The following is a 24,322-nucleotide window of genomic DNA, read 5'->3' as shown; positions in this document are numbered from 1 at the left end:
GGAGTATCACCAGGCACCACCCATGCAAGGTTAATCTCTTCATCCTTTCACTTACACTGCAGCACTGATGCCTCTTATAAAGCTAACTTAGGGCACAAAAGCCACTTTGCCAAGGTGGTTCCCTCATGCTCTGTTCATATTAAGTCCCTTTCCCTGCACAAAAGGACAGATGAAAAATACAAACCCATTCAGTATGGTACTGATTTATCCAGTCCTTCAGCAGCACACCCAACTACTGTCTATGGCCTGTTCACCACCGTACACGTACAGAGGCAGTGGCAGCTACTAACTTTAGTAGTTTCTAAAGCAATTCAACTTATCCGCTGCCTTCAAAAGAGAGGAACAGGAATCTCTAGGGGAAAAGTGAAAAAAAAGCAAAGCAACACACCTGCTGATAGTCAGTTAGGATTTATTACTGTAGCTAGAGCTGTGCTACATTGTTTTCAAGCAGTACATCAAACAGATTCAAGCAAATAGGTAGTGCTTTAAATGATGGAAGACTTGTCATTAAGCTCCAGGTTCAAGTTTTTACCATCTTCTAAGCTGAATGAAAGTTCTTCATGCTTGCTAATGCTCCTGTGTAGCTGCACTGCACCTCTGGATAGATGCAGGATTAAAATGGCACATGCTTACATTCATTTCGAGTTATAGGGCATTTAGACACCAAAATAAAAAGGGGGATTTTTTTTCTTTTTTACTTGTTACATTCATCTCTTCTGCAAAATTAATTAAAACAAACAGTGCAACAAAATTCTATTTTCTGTATTGTCCCCATTGTTTCAAACTCTTTTACAGAATTTAATTTTTCATGTGATAAAACACGGGGCACTTTCTGGATCGAAACTATTTAAGGAAAGAGGAAGAACCCAGTGGAATACAACCATATTTTGTGTATTTGTTATATTCAGGAAGACTAGTAGTCACAGAAATTAATGAAACAAGTTGCAAAAAGGGAGAAAAAAAGCACCTTAGATTTACCCTTCTTTTAAAAAGACAACAGGGGAGTCAGTAAATATTTCAAACATTTAATTTCTTTTTAAGCATCACAAAATAATAACATTTATTTTTGTTTTTCTACAATCACAGCTGCTTTCTTAATGTCTTCATTGTATGGTAACTAAGAGTTTTGTCCAAATATTTGAGTGCTTATGTATGCACTTTCTCAAAATATTCTTTAGAAGCTTCTGGGCTTGGTTTAATCTGTCAAGAAAAGAAAGTTTTGTTATTATATGCTATAACAAAGATTCAAAAATTACAGATTTGACACTTTATCCAAGAAAATCCATGCATACTTTATAAAAACAATTGTTTATTTCTGTTTAATCACCTGGTTGAAAGATGAAAGCCTAAATGATATACAAGCTCCTACTTACAAATTTTAAGTATATAACACATTTTCCGTGCAAAATATCAAGTAGGGCATTAAGTACAAAAACCTGAAGACAACTGGTAGAGAGTGCAAGTCAAATTCAGAGTTTTTAAATACAGTTTGTGTCTTCTAAAAGAAAAACAGTGGTTTACTTCACAGATATCACATTCAGTATCATACAAATAGACTGAATTGGTCTGACCGATAAAAGCCTCTGATTTAGACAACAGGCACAGATTCAGACATGTGCCTCATGTTAAAGTGGTTCTCAGATCTTCAGACATTCAAAAATATGCCAGTGTCTTTATTTAGAAAAGTGGCATTTAGCAGACACTTACTGTAGGGGAGTCTGGAGTCCAGTTTGCTGGGCAAACCTCTCCATGTGTTTCCACGTACTGGAATGCTTTCACCAAGCGGAGGGTCTCTTCCACACTACGACCGACAGGGAGATCGTTGACACTTAGATGCTTGATGATCCCATTTGGATCAATGATGAAGAGACCTCTGTAATTAAGTAAGAATTTAGGAAATGAAAATAGTGTTCCAAGACCAAACACAAGAAACTGGATGAACTACTTCATCAAGGTAATTCAAGGAGTAGGATTAGCAATACAGCATTTGATATATAGTGAAGGGATCAAAAGCCAAGAACCACTCAACTGGTATGGTATTGTGAAATTACAAAGTATGTATAAAGACTATTAAATTGAGACAGATGTATAACAAAGGTAGACCTTCTAATTACATCTATATGTCAAAGCTGATAGCTGGCATCCTTCCCATGTTTTTTTGATACGAAAATATGAAGGTATTGAGTGAAGAGCTTCTTGTGCATTAAGCTACTAAATTAAATCCTGTTGCACATAAACATTTGTGAAAAACCAAAGCCCCAGTCTTATGATACTAATTAACTTAATTTCTTAAACACATGCCAGAAGTTCCTGATCCAAAGAGATCAGGAACTGAAGGTCTACAGAAGACTCCTACCCAATTCAATGTTCTCAGGGACCTCTATTTGCTTTTAGTAAGTATTCCCATGGTGGAGAAGGAAGGAAATGTCAATTTTTTTATTCTAGATAGTTATGGGATTGACTGTAGTGGCCTCTAGAACAACCACTTTAGAAACTTCTCACATGGAAGTTAAGACAGTCTTTTCTCTCTTCAGAAGAAAACAAAACAAAAAAAAAAAAATGGGACAGACCTAAATTGTGAAAAAAATTAAAAAACTGTAAAATGTTCTTCTATCCTACACTTGTTTTCCTTAGTGACATGGAGTTCTCCCACTCACTCAGAGCAGAATAGCTGGCTTTCCCCTGCATGCATTCTCAGAGAAGTCTGGAACCATTCTCGACTTAATAGCCATAATGGCCATGTGCCCTTTTCCTAGGGTGAGATACAGCAGAAGTTCTGCAGAAAAAATAACATCTTACAGTCTTCATTTGATCCTTGTGCACTTTCCCCTGCAGGAGTTAACAGTATGGCTCACAGTGGTTTAGACTGGGTTGTGTCATAACTGAGTTACCAGCAATCGTGCGTTACCTTAATGCTATGCCAGGCCCTTCCAGCAGCACGCCATAATCACGGGAGATCTGTTTTGTGAGGTCCGACAGAACTGGAATATTCATTTTGCCCAAACCGCCACTCTAGAGAACAGAGTAAGATTCCATTTTGCTACAAAACACTTTTTAGTATTAATCCTTCTTGAGGGTATAGTAACAACAAAACACATTCGTGCTATTTGCTCCATGAAAGGAATCATGGGGCTGGGGGTGTTGTTTGCTTGGTTTTGGTTTGGTTTGCTTGCCTTTTTTTTAAAGTAGTCAGGAACATTTGGTTTCTTTGGAACATAAAGACTTATTTGGCACTGAGCATTTTAGAATTGTTTATTTTGGTGGTAGAAGGCTACCTATGACAACAGTCATAAATTTCCAGAAGGATTTCCCTTGTATCCTATTCAGGAGCTTTGAATACAAAAATCTCTACTGCATATTTAAGTGTTCAAAATTAAACAAGATGAGCATGGTGGTGAGGAAAGGAAAAACAAACCTGCATACTATGAACAGATGAAACACAAGGCTTCTAACAGCCACACTAGGTATGTCAGAGTTCTGCTGCTCGCTCTATTTAGTGCATTTATTTTTTCCTTCCTCCCCTAAATCAATTGAAATACTGTTTGGAGAGTCAACCAAGATTTCTTTCAGTTTTGCAACATAGTGGAACAGCAAGACAGATAAGCTCTCTATCCTTGAAACAAGCCTGGAGTTTGTTAGCTTTTCTATTCCTGACATCATCAGTGAATCGTTGTGTAATCTCAGTCACTCGGACCCTGATCCTGCAAATGCTTGTCTGCAACAGAGTTCGCATACGCCGAGCTGTGAGCAGAGATGTCAGAGGAACCAAGACCTTAGCTTCTCCGGGTGCCAGTTTCCTGGCTGTGCCACCACGGAATTATTTCCACCCTTTGCAGGGAGTTTTGCTACATGGGCACTGAGCAGTGCCTGACTGGCATACACCAAACAGCTTTCGCATAGAGCAGTAAAGTCAGTCCACAGTCACATTTCAGAGCTTTGAACAAAGCATGCAGAAAATTAAACGCTCTTGATAGACTTATCCAAGCCGTATTAAATCTAGCAAACTCCTCCCTCCCCCATACGTTACAGCAGCAGAACTACGCACCTGCAGGCACGCCAGTCTGCGAGCATTACTGCAGACCACTGGCTGCACGACCACATGGGGAATGACCGATGACATCGGCGCTCCTGCACCTTCCTGCGACACTTCTGGCTCTCTACAACTAGCCAAACTAGCGATGTGCTTTATGTGGTCAAAAGCACGTATTTTTTATATATGTCTGAAAGAGGCTCCTCACCCGTAAAATGCTATTTTTATCACTTTCTTTCTCTGAAGAAAGCTGAGGACTTCTGTTTGTATTGCAAAAGTGGAACTGTTTGAGCAACTGAGAGTTAATAATAAACTGGTGGTTCTTCTGCTTCCATTCTGAAGCCACCACTGTTAGGTCTTGGTTAACAGTAATGACTAAACAGCTGCTCTTCATTTTCTGTGAAGGTGCACACAAACCAGCACCTATAACAAGCAGCTTAGGACAGTGACATGTTTATTGAGTATTCATCTTTTGAGATAAACATATAAGGATATGATGTAACTTAAAAGACTATTGAGAACAAAACAAAGATGAAACAAAAGCCCAAACTGTTAAGAAAATAAGCAAGAAAAAGATTGAGGTTGAATTGTGTCATCAAATGTAGAAGTTAAATTACTTCGCATATCATATTAGGCAGTTTATTGAAAATGGTGTTTGCACAAGTGTTAATCCCACCCTTCTCAGGAACTCTTGTGAAAAGAAAACAACGCAACAAAGAAAGCCCCAAACAGCTGCTCAATTCATACCTTTCGTGGAGTATTTATCCAGGCCAGATGACAAAAATGAGAATCCACAGAAACTGCCACCACGTCACAGTTCACATCATGAAATTCATTTGCTTTGTTGCTGAAAGCCACAATTTCCGTGGGGCAGACAAAGGTGCTGGGTGGGAAGAGAGAACAGGCTGTAATGATTCTGCAACCGTTTCGAAAAATTTTTTAGAAAAGACTCATGTCTGTTTCTAGGCACTAATGCAGCAGGTTTTTTTTTTTTAGCCTGGTAGTTTTAACCATGTTTCCTGCTCAAGATTAGTTTCAGTCAGTCTCCAATCAACAGCCACAGCCACCTAGCTGGCACACCAGTTTTCAACTCTGAGTTCTAGACAGATTTTTTGCAGAGATGGAGAAACTGTCTTTGTTAGACATGCTATAGAGAGTGAGTTTTTGGAAACTATAGCAGAAAGGACTGCAGGTTAAATCCTCCCCCATGTGCCCACATACACCGGGATGCTCTTAGTGATTAGACTTCTGGACAGGCTCAACCCCATCTGTTCAGCTTTTGCTTTGGAGCTGTCTGGCTGCAGTTCTGCCAGCCCGGCTGCTTAAAAGGAGAGACTCTCCAACGTGACCCGGAACTGCAAGGCAATGCCCTCGCCCCAAGACGCGACTGTACGAGGAACCACGCTTGCAAGGCCATGTCTACCTCCTGAGGCTGTCCCGGCAGCTACAAGATGCTCTGCAGCCACCAGATCCATTGCTTTCAAACACAGTGGCCATTTGCCCCCAAGCCTTATCACTCAACGCTCTAAAACCAGACACATCTGCTTGGCAAGACTAGCCCAGATAAAGTAAAACCAGCCGCTTTTAGACAGCAACGACCTGCAGCACTTCTGATGACCTTCAGCAAGGCAGGAGGCCCATCTGAAAGGAGAGAAACCCGCACTCACAAGTCCAGGGGGTAAAAGAAGAGAACCAGGTATTTCCCCTTGAAATCATCCAGGCTCAGCTCCTTGAACTCCCCGTTAACAACGGCCGTTCCTTTAAAAAACGGGGCGTGTTGTGTAACCGCTGGAGCAAACCGCGAGGAGCCTGCGGGGGGGAAAAAAACAGAGCTGCGGGGGGGAAAAAACAGAGCTGCGGAGCGGGCCAGCCGCCCCGCCGAGCCCCGGGGCCGAGCCGCCTCTTCCCCCTCCTCGTCCTCCCGGGCGCAGCCGCAGGGCAGCCGGGGCCGGCAAGGCCTCAGGAGACGGGAGCTCCCCGCACTTACCGAGGCTGAAGCGGCGGCGGGCGCAGGGCAGGGGCCGCGCCGTCAGCCTCCTCCCGGCAGCGGCGGACACCTGCGGGGGGGACAGCGGGGGTCAGAGCCGGCCGGGGGCGGGGGGGGGGTGTGGAAAGCGGGGCCGGGCACTCACCGAACTCCGCAGGAGCCTTCCCAGCGTCGCGGCCATGTTGTGCGCGGCGGCGGGCGGGGACGGGGAGGGGCGGCTGCGGGGCCCGCCCGCCCTGGGCTGCGAGCGGGAGCGGGAGCGGGGGCGGGGGCGGTGAGGGAGGGCTGCTTCGTGCGGGCCGAGCCCGCCGGTGCTGCGGGCGGGCCGCCGCCGTGCTGAGGAGGGGAAGGGGTTTGCGGTGGGACCGGGTTTTGGCGTGCGCCGATACAGACCAAAACGGAGCCAACAGGTCTTGCTGTGCGCGGAGACCTTCCAGGCACAGCTTTTTCAAACGCAATTGGCTCTGACTTTATTGAACTCGCTCAGGTTATAGTTGTCCTGTCATAGTTAAACAATTACGGCGCGATGGCCGTGTGCCCGCTTAGCTCCTCTCGGCTGTGAGCTGATGCAAACCAAAGTCATTGCCTGATTTCCCACACAGGCACTTACTAATCGGCAGTGCTGCGTTAAGCTGAATGTGTGTCTGTGGCCTCCCTCTGTCCTAGAGGTTTGCCCCGGGTCTGTTGGCTGCACGGACCATCACTGCGGATCCACACAGGTCCAGCCCTCGGAAGAGCAGTCAGGGTGTTTGTTAGCTCTGGGGGAGGTAGGAGAGTCACAAATTGCAGGCCTGATGAAAGCAGTGCAGTGAAAGTGTACAGTACTTAGAAAGTGTAAGTCCTTCTGTTTCCCTGAAGCTGGGGTCTTCAGAGAGTCTGCTGTTGAAGCCGAGGCCCCCACGACTCGAGCTGAAGGAGCTACTTTATCAGTCGGTCGAGCAGTATGTTTTCTCAGGCTATTTTTGTTGAATACCTGATGGTGGCAGCAGCAGAGATCACCTTCACCGAGAAGTGCCGGATGCCTGCCCTGTTGTAGGCCACGTGCTTTGGAGCAGCACAAGTGGCACACACAACCCAGGGTACTGAAATTCAAACACTTTCTAAAATTCCATTTTTCTTTTCTTAGCTTCTTTTTGTGTGTTTATTCATCTAAGTAGTCAAATCGAGTTGAACCCAGTTTCACTTCCAGGTTTTGGTAATTTCTGTTTTAATATTAATATTTATAAATATCCACAGCCTTTAATGAAGAGGAGATCCCACCTTGTGAACTAGAGAGAAGTCTGGCTCCACTGGCAATGATAAGCTCAGCCGTCGGCACCTGGGGCCAAAGCCAAAGGCAGCCAGAGCCTTGTCAGCTACATCCCAGGCCCCTGGAATGAGCTCAGTGGATGTTGAATCTATACTTCTGAGCAAATTAGCAAACTTATGCCTCATCCTGATCTGGCTGGCATGGTCCAGTAAACTTTCTGAGCCTTCAAAAGAGGGAGGTTGTGGGCAGCCTGCCTGTTAGGGTTGGCCACTAGCTGGTATCAACTCTCTACTATGCACAGGAGCTGTTTAGGGCAGTGTTAGTTGGTGTTGTCCAAAAGCATGCTGAGATCTTTCTGAGCATATAATATCATCACTGGTTTCAGTCGCTGGTACCTTTCTGTGTCACTCCTGAATTTATTAATCCAGACATAACCAACAACAGCTGGAAATGTGGCTCAAATAATCTTCCCAAAAATTGTAGTTCCCAGCAACCAGAATAATGTTATCTACTCAGATGTGCGCAGAGATACTGCACGGCTGGCTGGGTTTGTGATTAAGACTGAGGTGCCCAGAAGGAGATGAAGATGGAAGTATTCTGCACAAGGGTGCAAGAGGTGAACTGTTCCTATAGCCGTGATGAGATGAGGGGGAAGAAAACGTGGACACTGAAGGATATGGATACCCCAGTATGGGGTCCACCCATGTAATGGTCTTACTGCTTCCTGCATCCACTGATTTCCTCGAATTCAAACAGACATTGCTGTTGCTTTTGATTTTGAAGCTGTTCCCTTCAGGCTCAACACCGCCTAACGAGCTCCAGGTGTGCATTTGAGCACATGTGTGTAGGGGTGCGCAAGCGCAGCGCTGGGTCAGTGAACTAGCAGGTTCTGAGTGGAGGAACCTTACATACTCCTTGCTTCTCATTAGCACTTCTTTAAGGGAAACCTGAAGGTGTGTGAGAGACAAGTTCAGTTTTGACTCTTGCTGATGAACCAGGGCTGCTTGAAAGTGCCAGCTGGATGGGGACTGTGCTGGGAAGGTCACTGGCTGAGTGAGGGGCTGGTTGAGCTACTCAGCTTATTTGCATGGCTGTTGCCTAAAATTTAGGGGCATTCTTGCTTAAAAACCCCTCAAAGCCTAAAAGTGGAAGTGAGTAAACCCTTTGTATGTGAGAAAATATGTCAGATACAGTCTGGGTGAACCACGCTGTAGCCTGCAGCCTTGGAGATGGAGAGAGAAGGAGCAGTTGTCAAGAGCTGTGTCTGCAGCAGAGGTTTGGGAGGTCTTTGTGCCACTGCCAAGGGCTGCCAGATGAGCAGTGAGCAGAGGAGCTGAGCCCGGGACACCTGCAGAGCTGTGACTGTCAGTGAAGAGTAGCAAGGAAACACTGGCCATTCCCCGGGCCGATTCCCTGAGCAGCAGGGCAGAGTGGCACGTCTGCGTTCGCGTCTGCCGGACTGGCGCATCCCCTCGAATGGAGAGATGTGCTTGCCCGGCTGAGTTCCTCATGGCTGGGCAGCAAATTGTGTGCCCGGGGATGGCTGGGCCACTGCAGTTCCTTTCCCTCAGCTGTGGGAGCTGTATTGTGGCAGCAAGAAAAGGGCTATTGCTAGGATTTCCTGAGGATGGTTGTCTCACCCACAGATGATTATTTACAACTTCTAAGTTGATGTATTCTAAACCGATGTCCTTCCCCCCTCCCCGGAAAGTTATATTTGTTTAAAACTCTTTGTTTAAACACTTGGCTTGCAGGTGGGGAAATATTGCTCATGCTTTGTTATGAAGGCAGCATAATTCAGCTTCTCAGACTTCTGGGCAAGAGCTTGAACTACTGCCATTTAACAGGGGGTTTATTTTCCATTTTGCTTTTTACTGGGTATCCCTACAATTTGAAGATGGACATTGTCACTGCCAAAGTGCACCTGGCAGAAGAGTGGTTCCTTTTTCCTCAGCTCTGCCTCTGGCACAGGCTAGAACAGCTGCTAAACCCTGTTCTTCTTGCCATCCAAAGTTCAAAATAAATCTACCGAGTGATACCATATGTGCATCTTTTTCCAAATATTGTTGGTTGCCTGCTTTGCTGTCTCCCACAGGCTTTTGCCTGGCTGGACAGGCCCCAGTCTTGTATCTCATCCTGCAGTGAGGGAGTGCTGGTTCATACTGGTGCAGCGTGAGCTCAGCAGTGCACAGATATGTTTACTTGTGAAAGATTAGAGTCTTTAAGCCTGACTCAAATTCAGACATCTAAAATTGGTGAAAGACTCTCCAGGGATTTCAGCAGGCTTTAGGGAGAAGTTTGTATCGTTACAAGGTGCAGAGCAGTGGCTAAGGCACTTGAATGGATAATTGGAGATGTAAATTTTATTTTTGGTTAGGATACTTAATCTGCCTGCTTTCACTTTGTGCCTCTTTTTTTTTTCCTATCTAGGAATAATTAAACATGCCTTTCTGGTAAAAAACATTGAGATCTGTTGATAAAAAGTGTTAGATAATGCTTGTGTGTTGTTACCATCATTGTTTTGTGAAAGTTAGGTTTTAAAGAGCTCTTTGAAAGATCATGATTAACACAACAATATATCAGCGAAAAAGTAGCTGCTTCTCTCCAAACTTGGTGAAAGGAGTAAGAAAATCCCAAAGCAGATCTGCTGCTGTGGGTCACTGAATGGCAGATTCTGTGCAGAGTACAGGATACGTAGGTCTTGTCGATAAAATAAAGTCTGCTCATCTTCTAGAAGGTTGTTTTATTCCATGTGCTCAAATGCTGTAACAATCATTAGTCCTCTACCTTGAGGAAATAGATAACTGGATAACTGGGGGAAAAAAAAAAAAAAAAAAAAAAAGTTTGGAAATGGAAAGAAACAACATAGGCATATATATTTTTATCTAAACTAAAGCAAAAAGTTTGGTTTAGACAACATGATGCATCACCCCGTGGCTGTTGGTAGATGGCAGCCTCTGTCCTTATGCAAAGGGGCTCTGTGAGAGGTTACAGCTGCCTGCAAATGCTTTCTCATAGGCCTGTGTGCTCCCACCTGCTGATGCCAAACCTCAGCAGGAGGCGAAAGAATTTGCCCGTTTGTAGAAATAAGTTTCAGAAGCAATTCCAAACACAGCCCAGCTTAAATCTAATCATGAACAAGCTTTACTGCATTAATTGTGCATTATAACATGGATTTAGGACATAGCTGCTCTTAGGGTATGTTGCTGATTGGTAAGTAGAGGCAAAAACCTTTTTTGACATCTGGTTCATCAAGGGTCTTATCCTGACAGTTCAAGCAGGCTGTACTGAGGCCAAGGGGTTTTTCTCTGGTGTCAGGATAAAACTGGGTGTGTTGCTGCTGTGTTTCTGGCTGGAGCTGCGTGAGCCCACCCTGCCGATGACTCATCCCTTCGAGTGGCTCAGAATATCACACTCTGCCTTGCTGCTTTCCTATTCTTATTACACTGATGCATTTGTGTCTCGCACGGTGTTGGCGTTTCATTTACAAACCTCTCTCTTCCCATAAAGGAAAGATGGCTGCCAGCCCGGCTTATCCTGATGTTCAGCACTCAGAAAGGTTTTCTTCCGAGACTTTCCTGAATGACTTCAAATGAAAATAATGAAAATAATGTTTTAAATAAAAGCAGTACAACCAAACATATTAAGCACTTTAGAAGGAGCATTTTTTCAGAGTTTAACTGGGTTTTGGTAGCCTCTCTTTTGTTTTTTCCTTTCAAAATTGGCTGCTTCTGCGTAAGATGTACACCAAATTTACCCTTTTCTCCCAGCAAGCACTGAATTGGGATCTTTAGACCGGCAAAAAAAGACCTGTGTTCCTTCCTTACCACCCTGTCTTTGAGTCCATGCTTGAATAATTCAGCACTAGAGTTTACAACAGTGAATAGAATAAGATAAGCAGTGGAACAGACTAACAGGTCTCCTGTTTCTTGCTCTCTCACTCACAGAGAACCTGACAGCTCCATTAAATCAGGTGTGGACATTCCTTGAAATTAAAGGACTGTGTTATCACAAGAGAAAATGGATATAAATAAATCTACCTCTTCCTACATTCCACAAAAATGAAGCCACCAACAGCTATGAAGAAGTCATGAGGTAAGACTCCAAATGCTGCAGTGGGTTTTACAAAGACCAGCTGATGGACTTTGAGGCAAGTAGGTCTGTGCAGTGGCACTTGCTCTGGCATTCCATGGGGATCCACATTCACAAAAGGGACCATCCATCTGAGGCCTGTGCTGAAGCAGACCCTTGTCATGTATCAGTCAGGCTTAAAAAAACGTAGTAGAAAAGAGAGAGGCAGTGAGGACTGACCCTGTCTGGATTTTGTTCTTCAAAGTAGGGCATTATGCTCGTGAGCACACCTTCTTCTGTGTCCTAGTGCACCACATTGACTAAGATTTATTGGAAACAAGTTTTATTTTGTTAAACACTGTAAGAATCAATAAGAAAACCCACTCCATTGTTCTTATCGATAAACATAAAGTCAGAATTGCTGCCCTCCATGTAGATGTGTAACTAAGACAAACATATTATTGCAGAATCTCAGCGGCCTGGCAGCAGAGCTCAGCTTTCTGCTCCCGGCACTCAGCCACATTTAAGTTATGTGACTGTTCCTAGTCCACTTCAATGCAAAGTCATCCAGCTTAGTTGAAATAACCACCCTGGCAGCAGCACAACCCTCTGTTCATTTGCTGCCCCTGCTTCTGACGGGACTGTGGAACTGTGCCTTTGGGTGCCAGGAACGTGCAGTGCTTCAGAGCTGCGCCGTTCATGAACACTACGTAGCTCCACGGGATGTCCAAACACCTTATAGATCTGTTGTAACTCTTTTGATAAATCTATCTACCCTTTCAAGAATTAAATAAATGTTCACAAAGTATACAAGACAACATCAGCACGCTGGAGTCATACTTCTGTCCCACTGGGTGACACTGCAGATGACTCTGTGTGCCTACCACTTGAGTGTATAGAGGTACATATAGATATTAGATAAAAGAGGAGCGGTAGAGCCCTCGGGTTCACATGCTGATTTCCAAGTGTATCTCAAACTGAGGATCTTCAAGATTTTCCCTCTTCATTTGGGCACCTGTATAAAAGTTACACAAAAAAATACAGTCAGTGCTCTGTAGAGTCTCCCGGGAAGGTAAATCCCTCCACTTGCCACAATGTGGCAAGCACACCGACAGCTAGCTGCTGTCAGCAGAAGTTGAGCTTGCTGCTGCAGTGAGTAATACTTCACAAAACGGGGACCAAGACACGTGTGTTCATTTTTTCTTTGGAGAGGGGAGTTTCTTGTAGCATTAAAAACATTGTATGTAATAGGAAGTATAACTTTGTTTTCCCATATCAACCATGTTGTGATGCTGGTGTTGTCCTTGTGATGACCATTAGTGGGAGGCTGGGCAGGGATGTGAAATACATTTATAACCTGAGTGTAATTTGCTCTGTTTATAAGCGAGCATCAGTTCTTGCACACAAGTGGTCAAACAGCAAGCAGGGCAGACACTCCTTAGGAACCTCATCTCTGTGCTAAGGCTCTGGTTTCCAGGAAGCAATTTTTCCCCTTAAGAATTATTTAATCAGAGAAAAATCTTCTGGTACTCACAACTGCTGCTATATAGAACTTGGCATTGCAAAGAAAGTAACAACAACATGGCACGGCTGCCAGAGGCTGAACACTCTCTGAAGCAATAGGAGAGCAGATGTGTAGAAGATTGTACATAGCAGTGCCACTGGCTGTGCACAATAACTTTCAAAGTTCTAACCCCTGACACATAATCAGGTACAAAAGGCATTTGTTATAGCCATTTTATCCTAATGCTGAAGGTATTATTCACTGAATGCATTTCTCATTTACTTCCCATGTTCAGACAATGTGTTCTAGACAGTGTGCAAGTTCTGCTATTGCAAGTCATTTCTACCTGGCTGTAGAAAGAAACAGGATTGCTACAATAAAAAAAAAAAAAAAGAAGAAAAAAGAAAAAGTATTGCCAATGCTCCACTTACAAGAAGGTGCGTGTTAATTTGATTTACTTCATGTGGATTTAATCAGTGCAAATATAGATGGGGGAAGAGTGTTAGTGAGAGTAATGGGTCATTTTTATTCCTCTTTCTTTGCCTGACCTGCTGAATCAGTCTACCTACCCTGTTGCCAGGAAAAAACAATCATGCTGACATGAGCATCTGTCCTATATAGACAGAAGAGATTTTATGTTGTAATCTAGTGCTTAAAATTCACAAACTTTCCACAAGTGGCTGATGTCTCATGCAACTGCTTACCAGGATTAAAAAACAAACAAACAAGAAACAAACAAAACGGTATGGCAGAAAAGACGGGATTCCCTCAGGTACTTCTAACATCTCCAGAAAGGTGAGCAGCCCATCTCTCCAGCCCGAGGAGAAGGGTGTGCAGCGCATGGCAGGGGATGAAGAAGTCAGCCGGTTGTCGGGGTCTCCTTCACTCGGGTGTGAGCACCTGGGAGGCGAGGATGAGCACAAAAACCTGCGCTGCGGGGAGTGCCGGGGAGCCCCGGGGGCACCGGGCCGGGCAGGGGGAGCCCCGAGGGACCAGGACAGGGTTGGGGAGCCCTGAGGAACCAGGGCAGGGGAGTGCGGGGGAGCCCCGGGAGCCCCGGGGCCGCCGCCGCGGGGTGGCGCCCGGCACCAGCGCTGCGCTGAGCCGCTGCCGTCGGGGCCGCGCCGCGGAGAACCCCGCGCATCCCTCCGCGCATCGCCCCGCAGCCTCCCACCGCGCCCAACCCTCCTCCCTCTCCCCCCCCGCCCCGGGACGTCTCTAGGCCGGCCCGTGACCCCACGCCCCTATCCGCGCCCTTGCCCCGGGCGGTCGACTCCGCCGCCTGCTCCGCGGGGTGGCTGCGCGGCCGCGGAGGACCGGCTCTCAGGACTACACGTCCCGGCGTGCCCGGCCCCGCGGAGCGGCGGCGGCGGGGATGGCGCCTGCGCGGGGCTGCGGGGCCGCTCCGCGGTGCCACACCCCCGGGGGAGGGAGGCAGGAGCGCCCCAGCCCTCAAACCGCCGGGGAGCCCGCGGGGCGGAGGATGGAGTAACGGAGCGGGGCACCGCGGGAGCAGATAGCGCGGGGAGCGCCGGCTCCGCCCGGGGGAGCGAGGAGGAAGAGGAGGGAGGAGGAAGGCAGGGATCATGCACGGGGGGATAAGGCGCTAGGGGCAGGAGGCGGGTGGTCGCCCGGAGACTCCGCACCTCGGGAGTGACGTCCTGCTGCAGTGCCGCTGCCTACGCTGCCCGAGCTCGTCAATGGAGCTGGAAAACATCGTTGCCAACACCGTTTTGCTGAAAGCCAGAGAAGGTGAGAGAGCGGCGGGAGGGGAGGGGAAAGGAGGGAGAGAAAAAGAAAGGGGGGGGTGGTGTGTTGGGGGGGGGGGGGGGGGGGGGGCTGGAGCATCCTTGTCGCAGTCGCCCCTCCGCGGGGTGCTGGCGGGGCTGCGCGCCCGGTCCCGGCGGCGGCGGCTTTCGGGGGTGCCATGTGGCCGAGCCGGCGGTGGAAACGGCTCCTTAGAGGGAGAGAGCCCCGGTGAAAAGGAAAATAGCGCTTTTCCCCGCTGTGTGCGGAGGTTTGGGAAAGGAAGTGAGGGAGATTGCAGAGATTACAATATTCACCCATCTCTTCCTTCCCCCCCCCCCCCCCGCCCCCCCACCCCTAAATCTAGTCCCACAGATTGTGCTATTTCAGCGTCTATTGTTAAAGGTCAGCTGCAGATGCATTCATTCAAAAGGGCTTAGCAAATCTGCAAATAGCTTTCCGCGCCGTGTGGTGAGACCGGCAGGATCGTATCGCTCCAACGTACAGTCATTGCCTTATTCGGCGTTATTAGGTGATATCATGTTGCTGCAAACATGCCCATTGTTGCGAGTGTGTTTGTCCCCAGCCGGAGCCGGGCGGAGGGGCCGGGGGGGGGGCTCAGCCCCCAGCCCGGGGAGCCCCGGCGGGGGGTCTCTGGGCTGGAGGCCGCCTCCTCCCGCCGTGAACGGGCGGCTGGATGCTCCGGGGGATGCCGGTGCCGCCGGTACGGAGCAGCCGCCTCTCTCGGTACCACCGTGCGCCTTTAAAAACCCGCTCGGATGCCGGTCGCGCCGCGGGGCCCCCTCGAACATCTCCCCCCGCCTCCCCCGGGCCAAAAACCTGCAAAGCCGAGCCCCGATAACCGCCGGCGGAATGGGGGGCGCGGGGCTTCTCCCTCTTTTCTCGGGGAACGCACCACACGACGCGCTGCTCTCTCTCCGCGCGTGGAGGAGATCCTCCCGCGGTGCGCCGCGGGCGCGGAGCCGGGCGCTGCCCGCGGCGGGGGGTGGGGTGGGAGTGGGGTTTTGGGGTCCCCATCCGACCGGGAACATCCCCCCGCCGTGGCGGGAGCGGGGCACAAGCCACACGTCCCACGGTTGCAGCATCGCTGCCGGGGTGCGCTCGTTTTCTGCCGGTTGCAACCCGATTTTATGTATGTACGTATTCACTTGCTTACTGTTTAAAGACCTTTTCCCAAGCTTTTATCCAAACTTATATTCCCTGAAAAGACTTGCTAGACTGGGTGCGGTGTAGCCTGCAGCCTTTTTTTTTTTCCACCCCACTGTCCTCTGAAGTGCCTGGAACAGCTAGCGAGGCCGGGAGCTGCTCGGGTGGGCTTCACTCTGAAGCGATGGAAGCACGAATAAAGCAGTATTAATTTTGTAAAAGAAATAATTCAACTCGTCATCCCCTAGAGTGATCTTTTTGCTGGGAGAATAGTTCAAACTGTAAAATGATGTTTATATAACTCATGGGCTGTTGAACTTATGAGGCTTAGCTAAAGAGTAAAGTCCTGAGATCCTCCCCAAAAGGCTCTATAAATAATAAGGGCAAAGGTGTTGTTCCATTCAGCAGATCAGTGAATTGTAATTTTCCTACTTCCGATGGAGAATTTTTATTTTCTGTTGTCATTTATAATATTGCTTAGGATGCAGTTGTTGCTACCAGCAATACAATACTGGTTTAGATTTCAGTAGACTTTAGGAATACTTTAAAAGACTGGTATTAATTACAGTTATTGTGTGTTGTTTTCAGAGAGACAATGTTTTGCAAGTAATATTAAGTGTGCCATTCAGTTTTATGGTCTTTTTCTACCACCCTCAGCAAGATGGTAACACTAATGCTGTTTTATTGTGCTAAAGTAGTAGTAAAGAAGCTGTTAGCTGTAGTCCAAATGGCAGAACTTTATCAAGATTTACTACAAACTTTATTCCAACTTTTCTTTTAGCCACGTATGATGCTCCAACAAAATTTTTTTGAGGCCTGGTGCTTAGTTATTTTTAAAGCTTTTTTGGAGAGAGTGTGACATTTTTTGAAATGAAGGGCAAAGGGTAAATTATGTACCTGACATCGGAGCCACAAGTATTATGCCTGTATTGCGTATGTTTTCACATTTTTAGTTATTTTTGCAAGCTGCTGTGAGTAAACCGTTTTTAAAATTTGCAGGGAGTAATGTAGGTGGATGTCATTGCAGACAAAGGAGGAGGACAGCATATGGAAGAGCAAGAGTAAAAAATAATTAATATATTGAGGATTATGGTATCTAAAAATAGGTTTGTTCCAGGTCCTGCAGACTCCATCAATAGATTTAGCTGGGTGAACATGTAGCCAAAGCCAAGTACATGCACGAGTGTTTCTACTTGTTAAGTCAAAAGTAAAAGCTATATTGGCTCAACTACGTGGTGGTTGGTGGCTGCAATGTGGTATTTAATGTCACAAGAAGGAAAATGATGGGATCCCCTTTACAGGCATTGGCAAAAGCAGAAGTTTTATCACAGTTGCAAGGGTATCAGTAGCAAAAGGGAAATTTCAGACTAGTTTCAGAGTGAGATTTAGGTAGACCTGCAACATAAAGTCTAGCGTTGAGGGCTTTTGTAAGGGACTTGGAAGTAGGGCTGAGTGACCACCGCAAACATTTTCTAGCAAATATTGGTTTAAATTTTGCAACTCATTTGCTTTGGCCCTGGTAGTGTGGTGGGTTTGGGTTTTGTATTTTTTTTTGTTTGTTTGTTTTTTTCCTTTCTCTTCCCTGTGGTCCCTTGTGTAAGTTCCTTTGACTAAGTTTGTACTAAAGCAGCCCCCGATGCAAAGCGAACTTTTTAGCTGAAATACCAAGAAGCAAGTTTTATAACTGTTGTACAAATACTTGCACTCAAATCATGAGGATTACGATGAGAAGCACACCCAGAATTAACTGATGCCATGTGATACATGAGTAATCTTAATAAAGCAATGAAAAGAATAAATGCGGTTCACATCAAAAATGTATTTCACAGAATAATTTTGAGCAGAGAATAAATTCCAGGAAATCTTCATCTTTTTGCAGAATATGAAGTTTTTGACACAAAATTATACATAAGTTTGATATACTCAGAAGTCTGTCAGTCTGAACACATAAAAAATGGAGTTTAATTGCATTTGAAAGTTTATTTGTAATTGATTATGGATAGATTTATGCTGTTTCCTCAATTATAAATTCTCATTTATTGGATACAAAATCCCATTTCACAAATCACTCGTCCTTTTTAGGACTGAAAAGAAAATAGATCTGCTTTAATTATAGGAACCAAATAGGTATCTGGGGCTATCTCCTATTGACTAGGGAAAGGAAGACAAGAAAGGTGAGAATCATAAAAAGAAAACCAAAATAATAACAACTGTAGTCATTTTGATTTGAGTAAGAACCCCAAATTATGAGGTGGTGAAACATTTATCTTGATCTCTTCATTACCCTTCTTGTTTCTGAGTCTCAGCAGTCGCGTCTGAACCACAGAACCATTTAGCCATTGGTAATGGAGATACACCATGCTGCTAGCAGCAAATGCAGGCTGATGAATGAACCCCAGTTAATTTTCCCTATTTAAGGTGATTTGACAGAGAACATCATCAGAACCAAAGAGCCAATGGAGGGGTCGGGTGAGACCAAGGACTGAGTCTCCCAGCATTTCAGAGGAACTTTAACAGTCCTAACCCAGAGAAGCTTTAAAACACATCCACAGAGTCATGAGCTTACCCCTGCCTGTCAAAAGCAATAAGCTGATAAAAGCCAAGTCTTTCAAAGAGGTTGATGACTAAACTATGATGTTTGTATGAAAAACAAACAATATGGTCAGATAAGCACGACCACGATTACCTGGATACTCTTCCTCATAATCCATTCCTTCCTAGCAATAAGACCAGTTTAACCTCATGTTACTTGCTGTTTCTGTGTGCATGAGCTTTCTTAGACAGTCTAAAACACATTTCAAAACCTAAATACAACTTGACTCTGAAATAGCAAAGTCCTTTACAAATTTGTACAAATAGACAGACAATTCCCACCATTCTGAAGTTTTAGTGATAACTAAATTAGTCATCACAGTTACTGGTTTTAAAACACCGATTTGGAAGGTAAGCTATTGTTTTTCTTAGACCTGGGATATCTAAAATGTAAAGTTTACCATGTAAATCTGATAGAAGAAAAAAAAAAAAAAACCAACCCACAACCTTCAACCACTAAAACACAAAGCAAATGCATTCATTTTTTTCCTTTTTAGGTAGACTGGAATTATAAAATAAAGCTTATTTATGGCACCCAAGCAGAGCCTTTGATCGGCCTAGCCAAAAGGGGCAACCTTCTTTTATGTATATCTCAGAATTTTTTGATGAGTGCACATTGATGCCATATAACATGCGAGATGTGCCTGTTCATAAATTGTTGTATTTTTAGCTTCCTTTTGCAGGATGATCACAGGAGAGATTTGTGCGTGTCCTTATTGGCAAAAGACTAGCAATAAATCCTAAACAAGAAGTGTGATTGCTTTCCAAGAACTTGGCTGCAGAGCAATTGGAAAAAGGGCAGTAGAACAATGAAAAGCATATTTTGAGGAAGAGAAGGTGACTATAGTGACAGCCCAAAACCCTGTGGAGAATATGGTTATTGCAACTTAACTTTAGCAACTTCATTAATCAGTGCTTTCAATGCAGAATCTAAGGTCCCGTCCTGTATCCCCTGATACAAAACCAAGGTGCTTTGTAAGGAAAATGTTGTCTCCATAAGCAGAAGAATCCTGCATGGAGTGACTCAGTTTTAGTTTTCTTTTTGAAGTTCAAGAGATGCTCTCACCACTTCAATAGCTTTAAAAAAGTATTTCAAGAATGGAATCAGCCATTATTTCAGATGCAACAGGGTGCTTTTAAGCAGTAGGTTTCAGGGTTTTTTTATTTTTTTTATTCTTTTTTTTTTTTAAAAAAAAGAGATTCCTTTTCAAGCCTGTAACCATTTCATTCTGGAAAAAAAATATACAGAAGAGTCCAGAATATATCATTATATTTTAATCAAGGAAATTAAAAAAAACAGGGTTCTTCAGGCCTTTGTGAAAAGAATGTGTAACTCTGAATGACCTCAGGATCTCCATTTACAGAAAGGACTTATTTCTGTAGCCATACCTGGCTTAGGGCAAGTGTGTGGGTATGTGTCTGTGTGTAGAACTGGCTTAAAATCCCTTTCTGTGGTTTGGTTGTGTGTTGTGTTTTTTTTGTTTTGTTTTGTTTTGTGGTTTTTTTTTTTTTTTTTTTTGTTTTTTTTTTGCCTGTCTTTTTGTAGCAGGGCTCATGTAGAGCAAGTTAGAGCTGCTGCAGCTGTGCCCTTGGTGGGCACTCTGTTCTTCTGGGGTTGTCCCTGTGGCTGACTACACCAGTTTGCAGTTATGGGCAACAGGTCTTGGGATGTGGCAATGCTGAAGAAACCAAGAGCTCTTCCACCCAAGCTTCACTCCTGAAGAGGGGCCTATGTCCTTCCATGTGTATTGTTGCTGTGGAACTGTGATGTTATGGCCTAATTACTATCTAGCTTGTTGGGTTTGTAGGCATTTAAAGAAAATATTTAGTACTGAGCTGTGATAGTCTCTCAGGTTATTAACACACAGAAGCTATTAGCTAGTAAAACTTCTAGAACAAATGTTAACTATAGAGGTTTGAATAGAGCTACTTACATCTGCTTCATTAATCTCATGTAATTGCTTTCCTCAAGTGCAAACAATAAATCTAGGAAGAGACTGTCTGCATTATCAATATGCTGCTTTTCTCAGAAGTTTCTAACTTAGTGTTGCTGAAACTGTCCACTTGGAAAAGAATTTTCAGTATTTGTACAAGACATAGATGTAATTTTGTGACTGTAACTAGGTTTTTGTTATAATCAGGAATATACTGAGATAATTTAGACAAAAATGTCTGAAAGATGTGGTTTTAGGGATGCTCTGCTGAGAGTGTTACCAGACCAGCAGCACTTGGACCAAACTAACACACGTGTCTTTGTGATGAACAGCTCCAGAATGAAATCCTCAACCACAGTCTCACCCTGAGATGGGCCCTACCACAAGTGTTCATGCCTTTGTCACCAGCGGGTGGGTGGATGGGTGTGTGCTGCCCTGTTTTGAAGGCAATGAAGAAGAGACACCTAGAGAGGAATGCAACAGTTCTGACTTTGCTCTTTCTAGGCCCTGGGGGTATGTTATACCTGTTCAGTGGCTTTATCCTTGCAGACAGTAAAGTGGGTTACTACTGAAAAACAAAACAAAACAAAAAAAAAAAAAAACAAAACCAAAAACCAAACAAACAAAAAAAACAAACCAACCAAAAAAAACCCACCCCTGCATCATTTCAATATTACTTCTTGGAAGATGAGCTCCCTTTCCAGGCACTGCTTTGCTAGCTAAGATCTGCTAATGATCTCTCTTTCTCCAACTCAAAAGATGAACATCTGGGTGCTGAGGACTTTGATGCTTGCAGTGAAGGGTCTGAAGCCCCAGTCATGTACTCAGACTTTTTAATACAGATGTTCTCTGATCCTCATAAATCCCAAAGCTGAACGCTAGGATGTAGACAGGGTCCTTCTGCATGTGTAGAGACTAAAGTTGTATTTTTGTTGCTTGGCTGACTTTATGTATTCAGGCATGTAGCTGAATCTTCTCATATACTTTTTTTTTTAAGCCAGTGTTACTCTGTGAATGAATTCTGCTTTGTATCGATCCAAGAAAGCTACTGAAGCTCTAATCTGAGTGCAAGTAGCAGTGCTAAAGTCAATGGGACTATTTCCATGGCTAAATATCCACAAAATCAGATCAGGATCCATATTGGTGCACCAAAAAAAATTTAAAGCAAATTATTTTATTAAAGCAGTTACTGTCTTTATAAAATATCAGTCAAATCCAACCAAATAAACAAGGGTTCTGGATAAGAAATACTATATTTCCAGGGTGGGTTTTGGTTTTTTTTTGGCAATGACAGTGGGAGGTAACGATCTAACTCGTGCTCATCAATGAGATCTTCTCCTGGATCTCTATTTCAAAAATATTCTGTATGTTGTATGAGCTTTCTGCGTGGCAGTGGGTAAGAAGAGAATTCATTGGTCCTTATTTTTACAGGCATATAATCTAAACAATAACAATATGATATAATCCTAATATTTCTTTAAGACCACAGGATGTGAAATTAAATTAAAAGGCCAGGAAAATAAAGAACCCTGCAGTTTGATTACACTCAGCTGGATTATCTTTGTAATTATTTTGCCTGGAAGATTTAAAAATGCATATTGCTTTGTAAAAAAGATTAGACATGGAAATCAAAATTAAACATTCTAAAGAAAATATTGCAAAGATTATGGGTATTTTACTTAATTAAAAAAAAATCCATAGAACTGCCTGTGAAAATGAAAGGATGGAACAAAACACAGGTGAGGAGGAAGATGGATGAGGCTGTGAAGTCTGTAGAACTGGCTCAGCTGCTTCTAGTTCACAAAATGTCTCTTCAGATATAGTTGAAGAAACAGTCACAAGCATTTATTCAGGGAAGAAGGACAGGCTAAAAGGAGTAGAAATACACACAAGTACTTGAGAATCAATTCAGACCTGGGAATGAACAATGCAAATAATATTAATGAAGGAAAGGTGGCTGTCTGTGCTCTAGGATGAAAATAGTTATTTATGACTAACTTCAGTGGCGCAGTGAAGGCTGAAAAATTTGTGTATCCATCATTTCCAGCACCTAGAGGAGCGCTTACTGTGCATGAGTAGTCCCATGGACTTCATGCAGGAACTGCTTGGTGGTTGGAAATGCAGCTTGTTTGTGCTCAGGATCAGTCAGTTCTCACTGTGGCAGTGTTGTGCCAGTTAGTAAAACTGCACTGATATAACTGAAGTGAAACAAACTGCTAGAAGCTGTTTGGATAGGCCTGCTATGTCATTTTTGTCCCCTGTTCTCCATGTGCTTTTTTAAAGGTTTGAAACAGTTTTGGTATAAAAATAATGCCACTTATGGTCTATCTCTTGAAGTTTTTCTTGCAGTTCAAGAAATCTTGATATTTCTGGTTAAATATTCCTTACTCTTACCTCCTTACTTGTCTAATCCCATTGGTACAGTTTCCATTCGCCACGTATTTTCTGTTTCTCATCAGTTACAATCTTTCCAAGTTTAACAGGTTTTGTGCTTTCCTTCTTCCAGCATGTCGGTTTGGATGGTCCACCTCAAATTTTGTGTAGTCAGTTCTCAGGTCAAGTTCCCTCCCAGGGGTGGGTTCCTGGGGGGTGCCTGGGGGCAGAGTTGGCCGTGCAGGCGGTCTGAATCTGGTCCTCACCCTGGCCCACCTCAAAACCAGCTGAAATAGCTGGTCAAGTGGGGAGGGGCCCTGGGGAGGAGCCAGCACTGAATGGAGTACCTCAGGGTATTTCTGAGCAGTTTCCATCAGTGAGGTTGTTTCTGGAGTTCCCCATTGATCTAAGGGTGCTGAAGAGGCAGTTAATAAGCAGTAGCAGCTATTTTTGCATTGGTTGAGTGTTATCTTGGGTCCCATTGAATGCATGATTTCATTACGAGCTTGGCTTTTCCTGGTAGGCTGAGGTTATGTTACAAGTTCTAGAAGTTACCTCATTTTTGGTACAGTACCTCTTTAGCTTAACTACCCAGAGCCAATCTCTACCCTGTGTAGGCATGTAGCACAGTGACTTCTGGGACATGGTTTACTAGCTCCCAGTACTCCTGTACCATTCACCTTTTCCTAGCATCATGCTCCCAGTGAATAAATTTGGGTGATTTTGTTTCCTCTCTCTGCAGTAGTCTGAAATTTTTCTAGACCAAGATTCCTGTATTTTATTCTTCCCACTTTTCTAATCTTTCTAGTTTATTTTACTTGTCTTCTGTTTCTGACACCACCTTTGAATTTGAGAAGTCTTTGGTGTACTGTTTACAACATGTTTAATTAGATTGGATTAAATGTCAGTTTACTGGACACATCTAAGGCTTTATGTATTTTCTCTCTTATATTATCCTTGGTTGTTCTTTGGTCAGTGTTTAGTCTGTGTGACAAGGTTCCTATCTAAAATGACTGCTGCTTTTATTTATTTTTTCTTTCCTCATGCATGTGTTCTGGGAGACCTTCATGATTCTATAGGAAGGCTTTATTTACAAGGAAAGCTTTAGACTCTGCCTGACTGAGCATGTTCCCTCAATTCTATCCAGCTATCTAGTGTGTCCCAGGAAAGGGGCTACCAGCCAGGAGAATGGAGAAACTCTGCCGTTACAGTTGCATTCACTTGGCAGCATCTGCAGAAAGCATCAAAAGATGGAGAATCTCAACTTGTGAAAAAAGTGGAGTTAAAAAAAAAAAAAGAGAAATGCAGCTGGAAGAAGAGGAGATTCAGAAACAAAGGGAAGATGTCAGTGATGCCAAGTGAAAACAGCAGCAATGAGTCCTCAGTGACACTTCCGTCAAAATATTCCCATAGGCAGTGCGAGAGAACTGACATCTTTAACAAGAAGATGAGTCGGAAAGAATGGATGCTAGGCTAAATCATCATTTAGCCAAGGTTGCCAAAATATCTGTGGAATAGATATATATATTGGTGCTGTTCAATGCTTGTCATTCAATTTTGTCTTAGTTTTCTGCTGATTTCATTGTCCCATTGTTTTCCTTTCTGCTCTCTCATAGATTTTGTTTTGTTTCTTATGGGGGATGAAGGTTAGATTGGGAATTCCTTTCAG

General features: G+C 44.3%; 2 protein-coding genes across 5 annotated transcripts in view; one reads left to right on the top strand and one right to left on the bottom strand.

The window, feature by feature from the left end:
* Positions 1–392: 392 nt before the first annotated feature.
* On the bottom strand, positions 393–6,266 carry PRDX3 (peroxiredoxin 3). The gene is made up of 7 exons (XM_042791638.1): positions 6,163–6,266; positions 6,018–6,087; positions 5,698–5,839; positions 4,778–4,913; positions 2,909–3,012; positions 1,708–1,873; positions 393–1,200 (listed from the first exon to the last, which is right to left on the bottom strand). The coding sequence occupies exons 1-7, from the start codon at positions 6,196–6,198 to the stop codon at positions 1,147–1,149; spliced, it is 708 nt and encodes a 235-aa protein (XP_042647572.1). The 5' UTR covers positions 6,199–6,266; the 3' UTR covers positions 393–1,146.
* Positions 6,267–11,216: 4,950 nt separating this feature from the next.
* The window catches only part of GRK5 (G protein-coupled receptor kinase 5), a 165,387-nt gene continuing 152,281 nt past the window's right edge, over positions 11,217–24,322 (top strand). For 2 of the 4 annotated variants that reach the window (XM_042806118.1, XM_042806058.1), the window contains exon 1: positions 14,216–14,593. In XM_042806118.1, coding sequence (XP_042662052.1) covers positions 14,542–14,593 — 52 coding nt within the window. In that variant the 5' untranslated portion in view covers positions 14,216–14,541. Of the gene's footprint in view, positions 11,362–12,402; positions 13,279–14,215; positions 14,594–24,322 lie in introns of those variants that run through there. The other 2 variants (XM_032988558.2, XM_032988559.2) reach the window with 2 other exon arrangements.

The sequence above is a fragment of the Tyto alba genome, unplaced genomic scaffold (assembly GCF_018691265.1).
Source record: "Tyto alba isolate M040663 unplaced genomic scaffold, T.alba_DEE_v4.0 Super-Scaffold_1, whole genome shotgun sequence".
Lineage (NCBI taxonomy): Eukaryota > Metazoa > Chordata > Aves > Strigiformes > Tytonidae > Tyto > Tyto alba.
This window is presented reverse-complemented; position numbering and strand designations above follow the sequence as displayed.